The 20,616-nt window shown below is 34.5% G+C and overlaps 1 protein-coding gene across 1 annotated transcript in view; it reads right to left on the bottom strand.

The window, feature by feature from the left end:
* Positions 1-2,149: 2,149 nt before the first annotated feature.
* Positions 2,150-20,616, bottom strand: part of LOC101888979 (COP9 signalosome complex subunit 7) — a 133,654-nt gene continuing 115,187 nt past the window's right edge. The window contains exons 3-5 of the mRNA XM_059123694.1: positions 11,618-11,838; positions 8,494-8,641; positions 2,150-2,297 (exon numbers count right to left, since the gene is read on the bottom strand). Coding sequence (XP_058979677.1) covers positions 2,293-2,297; positions 8,494-8,641; positions 11,618-11,838 — 374 coding nt within the window. The 3' untranslated portion in view covers positions 2,150-2,292. The remainder of the gene's footprint in view (positions 2,298-8,493; positions 8,642-11,617; positions 11,839-20,616) is intronic.

The following is a 20,616-nucleotide window of genomic DNA, read 5'->3' as shown; positions in this document are numbered from 1 at the left end:
AAAAACTGCTGGGCTCAAACTAAGTTAAGAATACGTTTTCAAGGGCAAAATTCGACATTCAGAAATTTCGATGGATAAATAATTCTATCTTCGACCTAAAACTACCTAAAAATCGATTTTCAATGTTGACCTGTGTCAACAGAAGATAAGATCGGGGTTTCAATATTATGGTGGGCATTATTAGAAGAATAAAAACTTTAAACCAGAAAAGGATTGAAACCTGAAATAGGTTTCCAAAGCCAGATTAAAGACAAACTTGGAATGAAAAATGTTTGACATTAATTCGCATATAAAATATTTCAAAGAAGACCTGATGAGTCCCTTAACCTACGATGAATAGCATCGCCTACTAATTGGATGCGTGTGACCCGCCTAGATTCAATCTTATCTCACCTAGACTTAAAAAATATTTTGAAAACTTTAATTACCTTGACTCTTTCCACAGGTTTCTGATCTCCAATCTGCCACTTGGCATTATTTCATGTCGTCTTGACTTAATGTATATCCTCGCGTATTCTATGTTAAAATTTTATTGAGAACAAAAATTAATTTGTTTTTCATATCCCGTCTCCTAGCCATCATAGTCTCTAAAATAGCATCTCATATGCCTTATGGGTTCCCTAACCGACAGCGAAACATGTAGTCTATTGGTTGGGTGCATGGAACTTCCCTAGTTTCAATCTCCGCTGGCCTAGACTAGAAAAATATTCCCAATTTTAAATAACCCTTTGATAAAATATTCCACAACAAGTGTCTTATCTCCATTCTGCCACTTGACTTTTTTGCGCGTGGTCTTGGTCTAATTTATTCCCTCGCGGATTCTTTGTTAAAATTTCATTGAGAACACTAATTCATTCGTATGCCGTCTCCTGATCATCATGGCCGTTGCCTTGAGTATTGAAATAGGTTTTTACAGTCGGACTGCATTTATCCAATGGAATTTTATATCAGCATATTCAGCATCTAACAGCATCTAACATGCCCGATGAGTTGAAAGCGAGTGACCTACCTAGATTCGATCTCCGCTAACCTAAATCTCAAAGTGCCCTTTGATAACATATTCCGCAACAAGTTTACAGAGTTGCCCATATTCGACGGATCCATCTGGCAACGCCATAACTTTTGACAGAGATGTCACATCGCTTAATGACATACCGCCTTTGAAGCGTCAGTCCAAGCAGATTTTTACCATGAACCAATACACGCCACGCGAGCGCTCTGAAATAGTTGAAATTTACATTCAACAGAAGAAGTCAATTGTGAAAAAAAATGTGAGAAGTGCGCCTTCTAAGAACACCATTAAGCGTTTATACAAAAAATTTTCGACTGGTAAGGCTCTTTCTAATCCATAGAGGCCATATAAAAGTCGACCAAGGCGATCGGCCGAGAATATCGCTGCCGTACGAGCCAGTGTTGAGAGGTCCTCAAGAACATCCAAAAAACGCCGTTCTCAACAGTTGGGCATGGCTCGGTCCACTTTACAATGGATTATTCGCATTGATTTGCATTTGTTCCCGTACAAAATTCAATTGACACAAAGAATGTTGCCTGCGGACAAGCCTCGTCGATTGGAATGGGGAACCCTGTATTATCTTTTTTCATATGGCCGTCTTAAAGTGCCCTTTGATGACATATTCAACTTCTCTTGGTCCAGTCTGCGCTGGCCTAGACTGAAATAGAAATATTTTAAATCTTAAATTACCTTAACCCTTTAATAATATATTCCAACAGCAAGTTTCTTATCTCCAATCTTCACTTGGCATTATTTTATGTTGAAGTCTTGCCTTCATCTGTAACGTAGGTGATTCTTTGTTAAAATTTTTATTGAGAACAAAAATTGATTCGTTTTTCATATGGCCGTCTCCTAGCCACCATGGCCGTTGCCAACTCGTCCGAAACTTCGCTGACCTAGACTGAAATAGAAATATTTTAAATCTTAAATTACCTCGACCCTTTGATAATATATTCCAACAACAAGTTTCTTATCACCAAACTGCCACTTGCCATAATTTTATGTAGCAGTCTTGTCTTAATTTGTAACGTCGCTGATTCTTTGTAAAAAAATTTATTGAGAACAAAAATTAATTCGTTTTCCATGGCCGTTGCCAACTGCATGCAGCCATCTCCAAAATATAAAACGGCCTTGCAGTTAAATTAAATTCCAAAAATGATATTTTATTGGCAAATTATATTGGATGAGCGAGCGTGTTCATAATTTGAATATTCATAAATCGAGATGCTGTCCATTTCAGCGACACACTTAGTATTCCGCAACCAGTCACCGGAATCCTTTCAAACTGCAAAAAACGAGAAGAAAAGGGAAAACTTAGATAATATAAAATAAATTTTTCGCCCAAGCACCACCCCAATCTAAATATTTTGCTGCGAATAAAGTTACTGTTAATAAGTTAAAAGAGAGAGAGAAAAAATACGAAAAAACGCTGCAGGGCATATGATAACAAATTGTATAAGACTCTTTATCTCACGCTAAAGGTTAAATACCATAATATGTATTTTTGGACACAGTCAAATGGAGCACAACACCCATATTTCAATGTCACAGAAGCTTCCTTTTTTCCTTGTTTTTTTTCTCGCTTTAAGTAAATCTAAATCCCATATTATCCTTAAGGTCACAGGGAGCAAAAAAAATCGCAAATGCCAAGCAAAATGTCAAAAATTAATAAGACTCATAACGATATATCACATGTGGCACAGTGAATTTCCAAAGTGAGAAGCGGAGAAGAAATGAGTCGGCTAGGGAAAGGAGAAAAATAAATTTGCAAAAAAAAAAAACAAAAAACGGGAGACATAAAAAATGTTTCAGAAGCTCCAAATTAAGACATACAGTTAATGCCATTAATATTCGGTTTTTTATAGATTTTTTTGTAAGTCGAAATTTCTATTTAGATTTTAAAAAAATCTATTTTTTATGTAGTGAAATATACATATTTAGAGGTAAAAATTACCTCATAATTTATTTCGTAATATTTACTTTAATATGGCAAATTCGACCAATACGGAAAATATCAAAATATTTGTGCACCATTAATATTCGGTTTTTCCCCAAACTCGCAAATACAACGCTGTAAATCTTCAATGCTGCATGTTTTCTGTAGAAAGTGGGGAATCACGCATTAACAAAACACAAAAAAAGTTCAACACATGCATAAACAGCATTCTTTTTATTTTTTGACTCTTATAAACTACAATGGGTCGTAAAAGAAAAAATACTCCGCCAAATTTGAGAAATTTGGAAATTATACATTACAAAAACGGAAAAAAGTATAAAGAAATTGCTGAAATGTTAAATATAAAACAAAATACGATTGGTGATATCGTCAAAAGGTACAAAAATGAGGGTAGAATTGAGTTTAAGAAACAAACTGGCCAGCCCAAAAAACTAACCAAGATGGAAGAACGCAATAGTGTCAGGAAAATAAAAGTAAATCCGCGACTTAGTGCTCCTAAAATTGTGGCCGAGGTTAAAACGGAATTAAAAAAAAAATCAATTTCTGAGTTAACTGTACGCCGCATAATAAAAAGAGAAGGGTACAACGGTCGAGTGGCTCAAAAAAAAAAAACCCTTTGTGAATTTGGTCAATAGAAGAAATCGCCTCAATTTTGCGAAGGAACATATTCAGAAGGATGTATCTTGGTGGGATGATGTAATTTTCCTCGATGAGAACAAATTTAACACATTTGGAAGTGATGGGAAGGCTATGGTTTGGCGTAAACCGAATGAGGAACTGAAAGGGAAAAATATCACTCCAACAGTAAAACACGGAGGTGGAAGTGTCATGGTGTGGGGATGCATATCGGCGAAAGGAGTGGGAAACCTAGATTTCATTGATGCTATAATGAATAAGGAGTCTTATTTAACAATTTTGAAAGACACTTTGAAGCAATCTGCTGAAAAAATGGGTATTTTGTCTACATTTAAATTATACCAAGACAATGACCCTAAGCATATTATACAATTGCCCAAAAGTTATAAATACGCCATCACAATCACCCGACATGAATCCGATTGAAAATTTGTGGGATCATTTGGATCGGCGTGTTCGTGAGAAGCCAGTTTCTTCGAAAAATGATCTTAAAAACAGGCTTCAAGAAGAATGGAATAAAATCGGAGTTGATTATTTACAAAAATGCATTAAGAATATGCCAAATCGCCTTTCAGAAGTGATTAAAAATAAGGGCTATCCTACAAGATATTAATATTTATGTATTTTTTTTTTAATAGTTTTCTAGGTTATAACTTAAAACCCGAATACTAATGGCAGATTTTTTATAATTTTAAAAGGAAATTTTTACTTAAAAAATAAACAAAAAATCGAATATTAATGGCATTCACTCTAAGTATTCCTGGTGTTTCAATGTTCAAGCAGATATAGAGAGATTTTACTTAAACAGGGATCTAACTTACGGACAGCCAATCCGGGTTAAGCTAGGTTAAGACATATTATCATAAGCAGTTCTTAAGGCCCAACGCTAAAAAAGCTGTATCGTGTCTCCTTATCAGCTAAAGATTCCCATCTTCAAAAGTCCTTCTTGGTCCCATAGAGAGATACCATTTTTAAAAGACATATTCATACTTATATTGGATAATTCTAATGATTTTGATAAGAAAATGTTTTAATACTTCAATAGGAAGGGATTTCCTTTTTCCCAAGCAACGTTTGTACAAAATACTTTGGACATACTTTTGAGTGCGGTTGAGGCGCTGGAAAAATCTCGCAATAGACAATAAATATTCTAAAATTACATATTTTCCAGTCGACATAAAATACTACATGTGAACAATTCGATAATGTGTGAGATAATAAAGGTTATGATTTCCGCGCAGAGATATCGATTCGCTCAGTAGATGTACAAGACGACTTGAATGAAATGGCAAGCAGCCCTTCTATGTTCTCCGTTCAATATTAGAATAGATAAGAATACAGGTTGAGATAAAAAAAAACTGCAACAAAGTCAAACGCCATAATTTTTACATATTTTTTAAATTTCATTGAATGAAAGCAAAAAATGTCGGACATAGCATCAAATTTTAGAATAAGTCTATATTTGTTCGAATTGGTCACCTTTGGCACGAATTATGGCCTTCAAACGGCCAATGAAACCGTCACACGTTGCCCGAATGTTGCTCTGCGGTATTTAGGCCCATTCCTGGCGAAACACTTGCTTGAGATGATCTACACTTTGGTGTTTTTTAGTGCCAACCTTGCTTTCCAAAATACTCCAGGCACCATAGTCCAACGGGTGCGATGCTGCTGAGTCCTGTTGGAATGTCCAAGATCTGCGAGCAAAATATTGGAAGGAACCTCATTTTGTAATCCTTGTGTGGCGTTGGCGTGCTGAGTGCCATGCCGCTGAGTCCTGTTGGAATGTCCAAGATCTGCGGGCAAAATATTGGCATGCCCCATCACCATGGCCGGCGCTTGAGTTCAGGTGGCCAACGAAAGGTGCACATTTCAGCTGACCTCTGTGGCAAGTAAACAGGATCATTTTGTTTGTTTACAAACTACTGGACAATGAATGTTTTCTCATCGGAGAAAACCAAACTCGGCAATTCACCACTTTTGGCCAAGCGAAGCAACTCTTTAGCTCTTCTGAGCTTATTTTCTTTCTGCTGAGGTGTAACTTCTTGCACTTTTTGGTATTTCAATGGCTTTACCCCGAGCTCCATTCACTTTTCAATATTTGCCAGACGGCATATTGCGATATGTTCAGCTCACGAGCCATTTTTCGGCCACTGCGACGTGGGTTTCGATCAAGTCGCTTCCTTACTTTTCGAACCTTGCACTTTGTGGAATTTCAATGGCATTACCCCGAGCTCCATTCATTTTTCAATATTTGCCGAATGGAATATTGCGATATTTCCGGTCACGAGGCATTTTTCGGCCACTGCGTCATGGGTTTCGATCAAGTCGCTTCTTTACTTTTCGAACCATTTCTGCTGATGTTGCTGTGTTCTTCCGTCCACTTCCTTGATGTCGGGCTACGCTACCAGTATCAACGATGGTACGAGACAGAAAAGATTTATTCACATTTAAATGCTGTAGTGGCCTAATGATAGCCACTTGTGATTTTCCAGCCAAATATCAAGAAATCACACCTATCCAGCTTGAATTCCATCACGAATAACTTTTTTCCGGGAAAATTCTCACCAAAATGCTTTTGTAAGCCTGTAAACAATATAATGAGCTGTCACTAGAATAATTTTAACAGCTGGCGGACGAGTGGCTTAGAAATGTCGGCAGTCTGAAGTTGGTTGCAGTTTTTTCATCTCACCCTGTATGTACAAGACCACTTGAATAAAATGGCAAGCAGTCCTGCAATGTTCTCCATTCAATATTAGAATAGATAAGAATAATTAGGTTAAGTAAGATAAGTTTCAGTAGAACTTAAGGAACCTATTTTTAAATAAAAACTAGAATTGAAATTACACCCTAACAAAGCGGACTTGTTTCATTCCTCGACTTCTAACAACGTTTATAAAACTTCTTTTTGAACTTCATTAGATGTTTCGTCGTCGTCGTTTTTGAGCAGACGTCTTAGGTGTCTTATAGGATAGGGTCTTGTGTATCAATCGTTTAAGGTCCTTCTCCAAACCGACCTTTTTAATCATCTAAAAATAAATCTTTTTTATACCCACCATAGTATGGAGGGTATATTAAGTTTGACATTCCGTTTGTAACACCTCGAAATATACATTTTAGACCCCACAAAGTACATATAGTCTCTTGATCAGCATAAGATTCTGTCGATTTATCAATGTCCGTACGTCTGTCCGTCTGTGGAAATCACTCTAGCTTCCGAATGAAATGAAGTAGGTTGATAAAATTTTATTTAAATGTGTATTATGTCTGCAGGACTTTTGTTATTGAAAATGGGCCATGTAGGTCCACGTCTTCGTATAGCCCCGATATAACGGTACCTACCGATATTCGGTATTCTGATGATTTTAGCGACATTATTTAGCGGAATTGTTTAAAATTTGGTATTTGAAGTTCGTAATGGATACTACAGCCTAAGCCAGAAAATTGTGAGCGCAGGTCTATGCCTTCGTATAGCCCCCATATAACGGTACCTCTCGATATTCGGTATTTTTATGGTTTTAGCGACATTATTCACCAGAATTCTTTCAAGTTTGGTATTTGAAGTTCGTAATGGATATGATAGCCTATGAGAGAAAATTGTCCGTGCAGGTCCACGTCTTCGTATAGCCGCCATATAGTGGTGCCTCCCGATATTCGATATTTTGATGCTTTTAGCGACATTATTCATCGGAATTGTTTCAATTTTGGTATTTGAAGTTCGTAATGAATACTACAGCCTAAGACAGAAAATTGTCCGCGCAGGTCCTGGCCTTCGTATAGCACCCATATAATGGTACCTCCCGATATTCGGTATTTTGATGATTTAAGCGACATTATTCATCGGAATTGTTTCAATTTTGGTATTTGAAGTTCGTAATGAATACTACAGCCTATGAGAGAAAATTGACCGTGCAGGTCCACGTCTTCGTATAGCCCCCATATAACGGTACCTCCCGATATTCGGTATTTTGGTGATTTTAGTGACATTATTGACCGGAATTGTTTCAAATTTTATTTTTTCCAAATGGTTAAGGGTATTCAAAGCTCGGCCCGGCCTTTTTGTCCTTCTATAATGATTTTTTTTGCCACTCTCCTAGAGAAAATATTTGGTATTTTGTTTCGGATTTTTATAGGAAAAAATTCTCTTGGTGTTCTTCCCTTCCCAAATCACCCAATTCCTAACTTTCTCTCGCTTACAAATCAATTGCAGCAATTTAGCGGAGGACTCCCCCTCAAAACTTTTAACAGGAAAAAAATCAATTCGCCAAATTTGCCGATGCCAAAGAAAACAAATTAAGAGCTAGTTTGAAAAATATGCACGCTTCATTGAATCAACTTCAAGGATCGCCAACTTAATGCCGTTAATATTGATGATGAAAAGTACCCGCCGCAATGGAGAAAGCAACAAATGGCTGCAGCTTCATGCAGATGCAATATCATCAACGCCACCATCAGCAGTCTTTCCTGGAACTCCAATGGCCAGCCACAAGGCTGGGCTGGGAAATCTATTCAAATGGCAAACAACAACAGTAGCTTCTAATGGGTATTCATCATGGCATTTGATGGATGAATGACGACTGGCTGGCTGACGGACTGACTGAAACTGATGCAGCAGAGCCCAGCATTGCAACTGTCAGAAAGTGCTGCAGCAAAACTTGAAGTGTTCAAGTGTTGGGCGTCGAAGATCCTTGATTGTTGACTTTGCCAGCGAGAGTTTGAAAAGTGGGTGAGGGGAGGGTTGGAGAATTATTTTCTGTGCAAACACATTGCACCTTTTTACATTGTAATGGACACCCTCCAAGCTTCTCCTACACCTCTCCAACCCCACCACCAATTGAATTAACATTTAAGTGAATTTGAAAGTTTTTTTTTCCCGTTTCGTCCAACTTACCCGCAGATCGTGATGGCTTAACTTTGGAACTTTTCTTGCGCGCTGCCTCCTGGCTGGTGGATGAGGTTGTTGTTTCCCGTGAATCGATTTGCATGGCATCATCGTTGTCGTTAATTTGAGTTTTGAAAACTTTCTTCAAATTAAATATCTGAAAAGAAAAGAAGAGAAGACGCATTTGGAAGAGCATTAGCAATGTTTAGCGGGAGGGTTGGACTGACTGTTAAACAAATAGGTTTGGCTAACTCCCAGGCATTATTCTCATTCGCATAAAACAAAATCAGTGACAAAGTTTTAATTAAATTAATAAGGTATGACGAACGACGATGAAATCATGAGTGAGGGTGTCTGTCTATGAAATCCCAGCCAGTCAAGTGGCTGTAATTTCGCCATCAAGTGCCACAATTTGTGGAGAATGAATTTTTAATGAATGTTTGACAAAAACATGGTCACTTTTTTAAATGGCCAAATTTTTGGAAATTAATCTGCAGATAAACTGCGATTTGATTTAAATTAAAAAATTAGCCTGAAAGTATGCTTTAGAAATTCATTAAATAAATCCCCAATGTGGAGAGTGAATTTTTAAATAATAATTTATTAAAAGATGGATAATTTTATCAATTGCCAAAATTTGGAAATTTATCTGCAGATAAATTGTGATTTGTTTAAATTAAAAAAAGCCTGAAACTGAAATGCATAAAAAATACCGAATCGGTAGAATGCTTTTTTAATAAATAATTGAATAGTTTTAAATAGCAAACATTTGGAAATTAAAATAAAGATAAAAAAAATCTTTAAAAAATCCACGTTTAAGGGCAATAGGATAACCTCAGAAAAATCTTTAAAAAATCCACGTTTAAGGGCAATAGGATAGCCTCAGAAAAATCTTTAAAAAATCCACGTTTTAGGGCAATAGGATGGTCTCAGAAAAATCTTTAAAAAATCCACGTTTAAGGGCAATAGGATAGCCTCAGAAAAATCTTTAAAAAATCCACGTTTTAGGGCAATAGGATGGCCTCAGAAAAATCTTTAAAAAATCCACGTTTAAGGGCAATAGGATAGCCTCAGAAAAATCTTTAAAAAATCCACGTTTTAGGGCAATAGGATGGCCTCAGAAAAATCTTTGAAAACTCCACGTTTTATGGCAATAGGATGGCCTCAGAAAAATCTTTAAAAAATCCACGTTTTAGGGCAATAGGATGGCCTCAGAAAAATCTTTAAAAAATCCACGTTTTAGGCTAATAGGATGGCCTCAGAAAAATCTTTAAAAAATCCACATTTTAGGTCTACGGGAGACCTCAAAAATCTTTTAAAAAATCCACGTTTTAGAACAATAGGATGGATTCAGAAAAATCGTTAAGAAATCCACGTTTTAGGGCAATAGGATGACCTCAAAAATCTTTAAAAAAATCCACGTTTTAGGGCAATAGGATGGCCTCAGAAAATCTTTAAAAAATCCACGTTTCAGGGCAATAGGATGGCCTCAGAAAAATCTTTAAAAAATCCACGTTTCAGGGCAATAGGATGGCCTCAGAAAAATCTTTAAAAAGTCCACGTTTTAGGGCAGTAGGATGTCCTCAGAAAAATCTTTAAAAAATCCACGTTTTAGGGCAATAGGATGGCCTCAGAAAAATCTTAAAAAAATTCACGTTTCAGGGCAATAGGATGGCCTCAGAAAAATCTTTAAAAAAATCGCGTTTTTTGGTCTATAGAGAACCCCAAAAAATCTTTATAAAAAATCGACGTTTTCTGAGCCTTAGATGTTCTCTAAAAAACTCATTTCCTGAGCTTTAGGTATTTTTTGAAATTTCTTTAAAAATTCCACATTTTTTGGGCTTTAGAAATTCTCAAAAAATTCTTCAAAAACCCCACATCTAAAAAGTTCTAGCAGAATAAAGTTTAAGGGGTTAAGGATTTAAAAAATCCACTTGGTAACGTCTTTGAGTAGTCCCCAAAAATCTACGGAAAATGAATTTAAAGATTCCTCAAAAATTATATAAAAAATTCATGTCGCAAAGCCACTTTGAAAGGCTGGAGGGAGGCCTTAAAAAATTCTCCAAAAAATCCACATTGAAAGGCCTGAGGGAAATCCTCAAAAATTATTTAAAAAATTCTAGTCTTATGACCTGAAGGAGGGCCTCTAAAAATTCTTTAAAAATCCACGCCTAATGACCTGAAGGAAGGCCTCAAAAATTCTTTAGAAAATCCACGTCTAATGACCTGAAGGAAGGTCTCAAAAATTCTTTAAAAAATCCACGCCTAATGACCTGAAAGAAGGAATGCCCCAAAAACTCTTTAAAAATCCACGCCTAATGACCTGAAGGAAGACCTAAACAAATTCTTAAAAAAATCCTAGCCTTATGACCTGAAGGAAGGCCTAAACATATTCTTTAAAAAATCCACATTGAAAGGTCTGAGGGAAGGCCTTAAAATTTCTTTAAAAAATCCACCTTGAAAGGCCTGAGGGAAGCCCTTAAAGATTCTTTAAAAAATCCACGACTAATGACCTGAAGGAAGGCCTCAAAAATTCTTCGAAAAATCCACTCTTACCGGCCTGAATGAAGGCCACAAAAATTCTTTAAAAAAATCTACGTTGAAAGACCTGAATGGAGGCCTCAAAAATCCTAGCCTAATGACCTGAAGGAAAGCCTAAACAAATTCTTTAAAAAACACATTGGAAAGCTTCAAACATTTTTCAAAAAAATCCACGTTTAAAGACCTGAAGGGAAGCCTCAAAAATTATTTAAAAAAAACAAATCAAAGCCTAAAAAGCTCTAAAAATTCAGGTGTAACACATTTTAGTATTCCTCAAGAATTCTTGAATAATTCACGTGGTAAGGTCTGGAGTAGGCTATGAAAATTCATTAAAAATCCACGTGGAAGGCCTCAAAAATTTTCCGTATCAAGGCTGTTAGGACACCTCAAAAAATTATTGAGAAATCCTTGTGACAAGGTCTTCGAGGACTCCCCGAAATTTTTTTACAAGATCCTTCAAGGGGTCCTCGAAAATTATTTGTTTAAGACCAAAATTAAATCTTAAGAAATTCTTAAAAAAAAATGCATTAAAACATATCCGTCCAGCATTAGTACCCCCATCATCACTACCATGTTTTTTATTTGGCCTTACCTTTTGTTCAATTTGCTTTTTATTATCCAGCTTCTTTGATTTCTCGGCATTTGCATGTTTTATCTGTTCGACAATGCAATTGGAAATGGCATCACATGAATCGACCCAATCCTGTAGGGTTTTAGCAATCTTTGTTGTATAACCGGGTGGTATATCACGACCCTGGGCATAATCGATTTCCAGAAAGCGATTATTCTGGAACAGCTTTCCATGAATAATATCTGCAATGAAACGAAACACACACACACTCACATATATGTAGTACTCACTTAAATGCAAAATGAAACAATATGGGATTATTAGTAGAGAGCGAGAGATATAAAGTACATACAGCAAGATTATCCTTTTCGCAAAAGGATAACAACACACACACACACATTTCTCGGTCGACAAATGCATGTGATGCGGCTGATGGGGACGCATGTGTTTGATTGGATGCAAAAAAGCAACAAGAAACAAAACAAAAAAAAAAAATACCAATTCCCAATGAATTGAATTGTATGGGATAATGGCTAAAGAAAGAGAGAGAGAGAGAGGGAGGGAGGTGTAAGGTTTTAGAGCTGTTGTTGATGTTGCAAGTATCCTGAATTGAGTAGCCTGCTTTCATATTCTTTGAAATTTTTTGTCGATTGCCATAGCAAGTGGTTTGCTTTTAATTTAACATTTCCAATTGAGCAAAAGATTTAATGGAAGACAAGCAGGAGTAGTAGAAAATAGTTTTCTAAATGTTACAAGGTTTCTTTGTTGGAAGGAATGTCAATGCCCCTTGTTGGGCGCCATTTGATAATAATAAAAATTTTTGGAGCATCATATCTTCTCGAAATCATAAAAATAATCAAAAAATGTTACAAATTATCCAACCTGGGATTGGGTAGCCTATTTCGCATTCTTTATTTCTTATTTCACGTTGGGCGCCATTTAAAATATTTTTTTTTATTTTAGAGTTAAGCTGACACATTGTCAAAAAAAAAAAAAGGAAAAACCAACCCCACAAAAAAAAAATATTCTACAATCATTTTCCTGTTTTAATTTTTTACACCAAGTTGGGCGCCATTCAAAAAAAAAAAATTATTAAAGAGAATTTCTGGCATCAAATTTTTATTTAAAAAAAAAAAACTAAATACTGATCATTAGAATTTTTTTAAGGTTATTTTATTTTTTTAATTGTTTTACCCCACGTTGGGCGCCATTCAAAAAGAAATATTTTTATTAAAAAGAATTTCTGGCCACATTTTTTTTTTTTAAATTAATGAGTGATTAATAGAATTTTTTCTAAGGTCATTTTCCTGTTTTAATTTTTTTACCGCACGTTGGGCGCCATTCAAAAAAATATATTTTTATTAGAGAGTTCCTGGCATCATTTCTTTTATTAAAAAAAAAACTAAAGAGTGAGTAATATAAACTTTCTAGGGTCATTTTCCTGTTTTATTTTTTTACCCCACGTTGGGCGCCATTCCAAATAAATATTATTTTAAATAGAATTTCTGGCATCATATTTTTAATTTTTTTTTAAAAACTAAAGAGCGATTAATAGAATTTTTAAGGTTATTTTATTGTTTTACCCCACCTTGGGCGCCATTGAAAAAAACATTTTTATAAAAATTTCTGGCATCATATCTTTTATTAAAAAAAAAAAACTAAAGAGAATTAAAGATTAATAGCATTTTTTTAAGGTTATTTTCCAGTTTTAATCTTTACGCCACGTTGGGCGCCATTCAAAAAAAAAATATATTTTTATTAAAGAGAGTTTCTGGCATCATATCTTTTATTAAAAAAAAAAAATAATGAGTGACTAATAGAAATTTCTCTAGGGCCATTTTCCTGTTTTAATTTTTTTCTATCCCACGTTGGGCGCCATTCAAAAAAATATTTTTATTACAGAGAACTTCTGGCATCATATTTTTTATTTAAAAAAAACTAAAGAGTGATTAATAGAATCTCTAAGGTTTTTTTTTCCTGTTTTAATTTTTTACCCCACGTTGGGCGCCATTCAAAAAGAAATATTTTTATTAAAAAGAATTTCTGGCATGATATTTTTAATTTTTTTTAATTAATGAGTGATTAATAGAATTTTTTCTAAGGTTATTTTATTGTTTTAATTCTTTTTACACCACGTTGGGCGCCATTCAAAAAGAAAAATTGTTATTAAAAAGAATTTCTGGCATCATATTTTTTATTTTTTTTTTTAATTAATGAGTGATTAATAGAATTTTTTCTAGGGTCATTTTTCCTTTTTTAATTTTTTACCCCACGTTGGGCGCCATTAAAAAAATATTGTTATTAGAGGGAATTACTGGAATCATATCTACGAAAAAAACCATATAAAACATACCTGCGACTAATATATTGTTTCAAGGCTATTTTACTATTTTATGTTCCTTCCCCACATTGGGCGCCATTTAAAAAAATACTTTATTTAAGAGCATTGCTGGCATAACATCATCAGAAAAAGAAAAGACTAATGAGTGATACATTATACATTTTCTAAGGCAATTTTACAATTTTTATTCTTTACCCCATGTTGGGCGCCATTTTAAAGACATTTTATAAAAGAGAATTTCTGGCATCATATCTTCGGAAAAAATAATATAAAACCAAACAGCGATTAATAAAATGTTTTCTAAGGCAATTTTAAAGCTTTAATTTTTCACCTCACGTTGGGCGCCATTTAAAAAAATATTTTATTTAAGAACATTGCATCATCAGAAAAATAAACAATTAAAAAAGGCCGGGCCGAACTTTGAATACCCCCCACCATTTGGAACGAATTTTGAAATTTTCAAAAAAAAATCTGTTGAAAATTCTGTTAAAATCTTAAAAATACCGAATGCAGCTGTTATATTAGGGTCTAAACGACGACGTGGACCTGTAAAGGCATATTTTATCAAAAGCCATAACAAAATTTAAATGCGAAACTCAAACAAAAAAAAAAAAAAAAAATCGGCGAATAATGTCGCTAAAATCATCAAAATACGAATATTGGGAGGTACCGCTATCTGGGGGCTATACGAAGACGTGGAGCTGCACAGACAATTTTCTGTGATAGGCTGGAGTATCCATTACGAAACTCTATTTCTAAATTTGAAACAATTTCGGTGAATAATGTCGCTTAAATCGTCAAAATACCGAATATCGAGAGGTGCCGTTATATGGGGGCTATACGAAGGCGTGGAGTTGTACAGACAATTTTCAGCCATAGACTGCAGTATCCATTGCGAACTTTAAATACCAAAGTTTAAACAATTCCGGTGAATAATGTCGCTAAAATCATCAAAATACTGAATATCGGGAGGTGCCGTTATATGGGAGCTATATAAAGACGTGGACCTGTACAGACAATTTTCTGTCATAGGCTGTACTATCCATTACGAACTTCATATACCAATTTTGAAACAATTCCGGTGAAAAATGTCGCTAAGATCATCAAAATACTGAATATCGGGAGGTGCCGTTATATGGGAGCTATATAAAGGCGTGGAGTTGTACAGACAATTTTCAGCCATAGACTGCAGTATCCATTGCGAACTTTAAATACCAAAGTTCAAACAATTCCGGTGAAAAATGTCGCTAAAATCATCAAAATACGAATATCGGGAGGTACCGCTATCCGGGGGCTATACGAAGACGTGGATCTGTACAGAAAATTTTCAGTCATATGCTGCAGTATCCATCACGAGATTCAAATACCAAATTTGTAACAATTCCGGTGAATAATGTCTCGAAAATCATCAAAATACCGAATATTGGGAGGTGCCGTTATATGGGGGCTATACGAAGACGTGGACCTGCATGGACAATTTTCTGTCATGGGCTATAGTATCCATTACGAACTTCAAATACCAAATTTGAAACAATTCCGGTGAATAATGTCGCCATAATCATCAAAATACCGAATATCGGGAGGTACCATTCTATGGGGGCTATACGAAAACGAGGAGCTACATGGTCCATTTTCAATACCAAAAGTCCTCCAAACATAATATACATTTGAGTAAAATTTTATCAACTTACTTCATTTCGTTCGGTAGCTAGAGTGATTTCCACAGACGGACGGACATCGCAAAATCGACATAGAATTTTATGCTGATCAAGATCATTTATACTTTGTGGGGTCTAAAATGTATATTTCGAGGTGTTACAAACGGTATGACAAACTTGATATAACCTCCATACTATGGTGGAGGGTATAAAAACTAAAGAGTGATTAATATACATTTTTCTTAGGCTATTTTACAGTTTAAATTCCTTACCCCACGTTGGGCGCCATTTAAATAAGTATTTTATTAAAGAGTTTCTGGCATCATATCTTCGAAAAAAAAAATATCAAACCAACCAGTGCCTAATAGAATTTTTCTCTAAGGTCATTTTACTATTTTAATCCGTTATCCCACGTTGGGCGCCATTAGAAAAAATATTTAATTTTTGATTATTTGGTGTCATTATATCTTCAGAAAAATTAACAAAATCCAATGAGGGATTAATAATATATATTTTTCTTTTTATATATTACTGTTTCAAATTTTGTGCCCCTGTTTGGGCGCCACTTATTTTTTTTTTATTTAAAAAATTTTAAAAGTCCATTTGGCAGATTTTTTGTTTCTTTGTTTTACTTGGAAATATTTTTTAATATTTCTTTTCAAAGCACTCCACACCAACACATTAACAAATTACAACATTTCGCATATAACTTTCGTCAGAAACGTCCCAGCTTTGTAGAGTATTTCACATACTTTGTCAAAATGGTTGGTTATTCTTTCCTTTGAAATTATTTTTCCAATTAATTTTTTTCTGGTCCCTACACTCGTTCTAAGTGTTCCAAAATGCTCATTACATTAATCAAAAGAAGAAAACAAACTACATGCAAAAACTAAAGACTTTCACTCACAGCTCATTTTCATGAGAATTCATGGACACAGTGGGGATCAAAAGTGGGTACAAGGGTGAAAAAATAATTTAAAAAAATCGCGTTGGAAGACCTGAAATGAAACTTTAAAACGCCTAATGACCTGAAGGAAGGTCTCAAAACTAATGACCTGAATATATTCCTTAAAAATTCTTTAAAAAATCCACGCCTAATGACCTAAAGGAAGGCTTCAAAAATTCTTTAAAAAAACCACGCCTAATGACCTAAAGGAAGGCCTCAAAAATTCTTTAAAAAATCCACGCCTAATGATCTGAAGAGGGACTTTAAAAATTATTTAAAAAATCCACGTTAAAAGACCTGAAGGGAGGCTTTAAAAAATCCACGCCTAACGACCTTAAGAAAATCCTCAAAAATTCTTTAAAAAACCACACCTAATAGCCTGAAGGAAGGTCTCAAAAATTCTTTAAAAAAACCACGCCTAATGACCTAAAGGAAAGAGTCAAAAATTCTTTAAAAACTCCACGCCTAATGACCTGAAAGAAGGCTTTTGAAATCCTTTAAAAATACAGGTTGAAAGACCTGAAGGGAAGCTTTTAAAAGCCTTTAAAAAATCCACGTTTTTTTTGGCATATGATGACCTCTAAAAATTCTTTAAAAAAATTCACGTTTTGTGGACCTATGTGGCCTCTAAAAATTATTTTAAAAATCCACGTTTTCTGGGCATCAGGTGGCCTCTAAAAATTCTTTAAAAAATCCAAGTTTCGTGGACCTATGGTGGCCTCTAAAAATTATTTAAAAAATCCACGTTTTCTGGGCTTCAGGTGGCCTCTTAAAATTCTTTAAAAATCCACGTTTTCTGGACTTCAGGTGGCCTTTTAAAATTCTTTTAAAAATCCAGGTTTTCTGGTCTTTAGGTATTCTCTAAAAACTCTTTAAAAAATCCACGTTTTCTGGTCTTTAGGTATTCTCTAAAAATTCTTTAAAAAATCCACGTTTTCTGGTCTTTAGGTATTCTCTAAAAATTCTTTAAAAAATCCACGTTTTCTGGTCTTTAGGTATTCTCTAAAAACTCTTTAAAAAATCCACGTTTTCTGGTCTTTAGGTATTCTCTAAAAATTCTTTAAAAAATCCACGTTTTCTGGTCTTTAGGTATTCTCTAAAAATTCTTTAAAAAATCCACGTTTTCTGGTCTTTAGGTATTCTCTAAAAATTCTTTAAAAAATCCACGTTTTCTGGTCCTCAGGTGGCCTCTAAAAAACTCTTTAAAAAATCCTTGGTTTCTGATCTTTATGTGACCTCTAAAAATTCTTTAAAAAATCCACATTTTCTGGTCTCTAAGTGACCTCTAAAAATTCTTTAAAAAATCCACGTTTTCTGGTCTCTAAGTGACCTCTAAAAATTCTTTAAAAAATCCACGTTTTCTGGTCTCTAAGTGACCTCTAAAAATTCTTTAAAAAATTCACGTATTCTGGTCTTAAGGTATTCTCTGAAAATTCTTTAAAAAATCCAGGTTTTCTGGTTAGTGACCTCTAAAAATTCTTTAAAAAATCCACGTTTTCTGGGCTACAGGTGGCCTTTAACAATTCTTTAAGAAATTCCCGTTTTCTGGTCTTTAGGTATTCTCTAAAAATTCTTTAAAAAAATCCAGGTTTTCTGGTCTCTAAGTAACCTCTAAAAATTCTTTAAAAAATCCACGTTTTCTGGGCTTCAGGTGGCCTTTAAAAATTCTTTAAAAAATCCACGTTTTCTGGGCTTCAGGTGGCCTTTAAAAATTCTTTAAAAAATCCACGTTTTCTGGGCTTCAGGTGGCCTTTAAAAATTCTTTAAAAAATCCACGTTTTCTGGGCTTCAGGTGGCCTTTAAAAATTCTTTAAAAAATCCACGTTTTCTGGGCTTCAGGTGGCCTTTAAAAATTCTTTAAAAAATCCACGTTTTCTGGGCTTCAGGTGGCCTTTAAAAATTCTTTAAAAAATCCACGTTTTCTGGGCTTCAGGTGGCCTTTAAAAATTCTTTAAAAAATCCACGTTTTCTGGGCTTCAGGTGGCCTTTAAAAATTCTTTAAAAATCCAAGTTTCGTGGACCTATGGTGGCCTCTAAAAATTCTTTAAAAAATCCAAGTTTCGTGGACCTATGGTGGCCTCTAAAAATTCTTTAAAAAATCCAAGTATCGTGGACCTATGGTGGCCTCTAAAAATTATTTAAAAAATCCACGTTTTCTGGGCTTCAGGTGGCCTTTTAAAATTCTTTAAAAATCCACGTTTTCTGGACTTCAGGTGGCCTTTTAAAATTCTTTTAAAAATCCAGGTTTTCTGGTCTTTAGGTATTCTCTAAAAACTCTTTAAAAATCCACGTTTTCTGGACTTCAGGTGGCCTTTTAAAATTCTTTTAAAAATCCAGGTTTTCTGGTCTTTAGGTATTCTCTAAAAACTCTTTAAAAAATCCACGTTTTCTGGTCTTTAGGTATTCTCTAAAAATTCTTTAAAAAATCCACGTTTTCTGGTCTTTAGGTATTCTCTAAAAATTCTTTAAAAAATCCACGTTTTCTGGTCTTTAGGTATTCTCTAAAAATTCTTTAAAAAATCCACGTTTTCTGGTCTTTAGGTATTCTCTAAAAATTCTTTAAAAAATCCACGTTTTCTGGTCTTTAGGTATTCTCTAAAAATTCTTTAAAAAATCCACGTTTTCTGGTCTTTAGGTATTCTCTAAAAATTCTTTAAAAAATCCACGTTTTCTGGTCTTTAGGTATTCTCTAAAAATTCTTTAAAAAATCCACGTTTTCTGGTCTTTAGGTATTCTCTAAAAATTCTTTAAAAAATCCACGTTTTCTGGTCTTTAGGTATTCTCTAAAAATTCTTTAAAAAATCCACGTTTTCTGGTCCTCAGGTGGCCTCTAAAAAACTCTTTAAAAAATCCACGTTTTCTGGTCTTTAGGTGGCCTCTAAAAATTCTTTAAAAAATCCACGTTTTCTGGTCTTTAGGTGGCCTCTAAAAATTCTTTAAAAAATCCACGTTTTCTGGTCTCTAAGTGACCTCTAAAAATTCTTTAAAAAATCCACGTTTTCTGGTCTCTAAGTGACCTCTAAAAATTCTTTAAAAAATCCACGTTTTCTGGTCTCTAAGTGACCTCTAAAAATTCTTTAAAAAATTCACGTAAAAAATCCTTGGTTTCTGATCTTTATGTGACCTCTAAAAATTCTTTAAAAATCCACATTTTCTGGTCTCTAAGTGACCTCTAACAATTCTTTAAAAAATCCACGTTTTCTGGTCTCTAAGTGACCTCTAAAAATTCTTTAAAAAATCCACGTTTTCTGGTCTCTAAGTGACCTCTAAAAATTCTTTAAAAAATCCACGTTTTCTGGCCTCTAAGTGACCTCTAAAAATTCTTTAAAAAATTCACGTATTCTGGTCTTAAGGTATTCTCTAAAAATTCTTTAAAAAATCCAGGTTTTCTGGTTAGTGACCTCTAAAAATTCTTTAAAAAATCCACGTTTTCTGGGCTTCAGGTGGCCTTTAACAATTCTTTCTATTCTCTAAAAATTCTTTAAAAAAATCCAGGTTTTCTGGTCTCTAAGTAACCTCTAAAAATTCTTTAAAAAATCCACGTTTTCTGGGCTTCAGGTGGCCTTTAAAAATTCTTTAAAAAATCCACGTTTTCTGGGCTTCAGGTGGCCTTTAAAAAAATTCTTTAAAAAATCCACGTTTTCTGGGCTTCAGGTGGCCTCTAAAAATTCTTTAAAAAATCCACGTTTTCTGGGCTTCAGGTGGCCTTTAAAAATTCTTTAAAAAATCCACGTTTTCTGGGCTTCAGGTGGCCTTTAAAAATTCTTTAAAAAATCCACGTTTTCTGGGGTTCAGGTGGCCTTTAAAAATTCTTTAAAAAATCCACGTTTTCTGGGGTTCAGGTGGCCTTTAAAAATTCTTTAAAAAATCCACGTTTTCTGGGCTTCAGGTGGCCTTTAAAAATTCTTTAAAAATTTCACGTTTTCTGGTCTCTAAGTGACCTCTAAAAATTCTTTAAAAAATCCAAGTTTTCTGGGCCTATGGTGGCCTTTAAAAATTCTTTGAAAAATCCACTTTTTCTGGTCTTTAGGTGGCCTTTAAAAATTCTTTAAAAAATCCACGTTTTCTGGGCGTA

Source organism: Musca domestica, unplaced genomic scaffold (genome assembly GCF_030504385.1).
Source record: "Musca domestica strain aabys unplaced genomic scaffold, Musca_domestica.polishedcontigs.V.1.1 25, whole genome shotgun sequence".
NCBI lineage: Eukaryota > Metazoa > Arthropoda > Insecta > Diptera > Muscidae > Musca > Musca domestica.
This window is presented reverse-complemented; position numbering and strand designations above follow the sequence as displayed.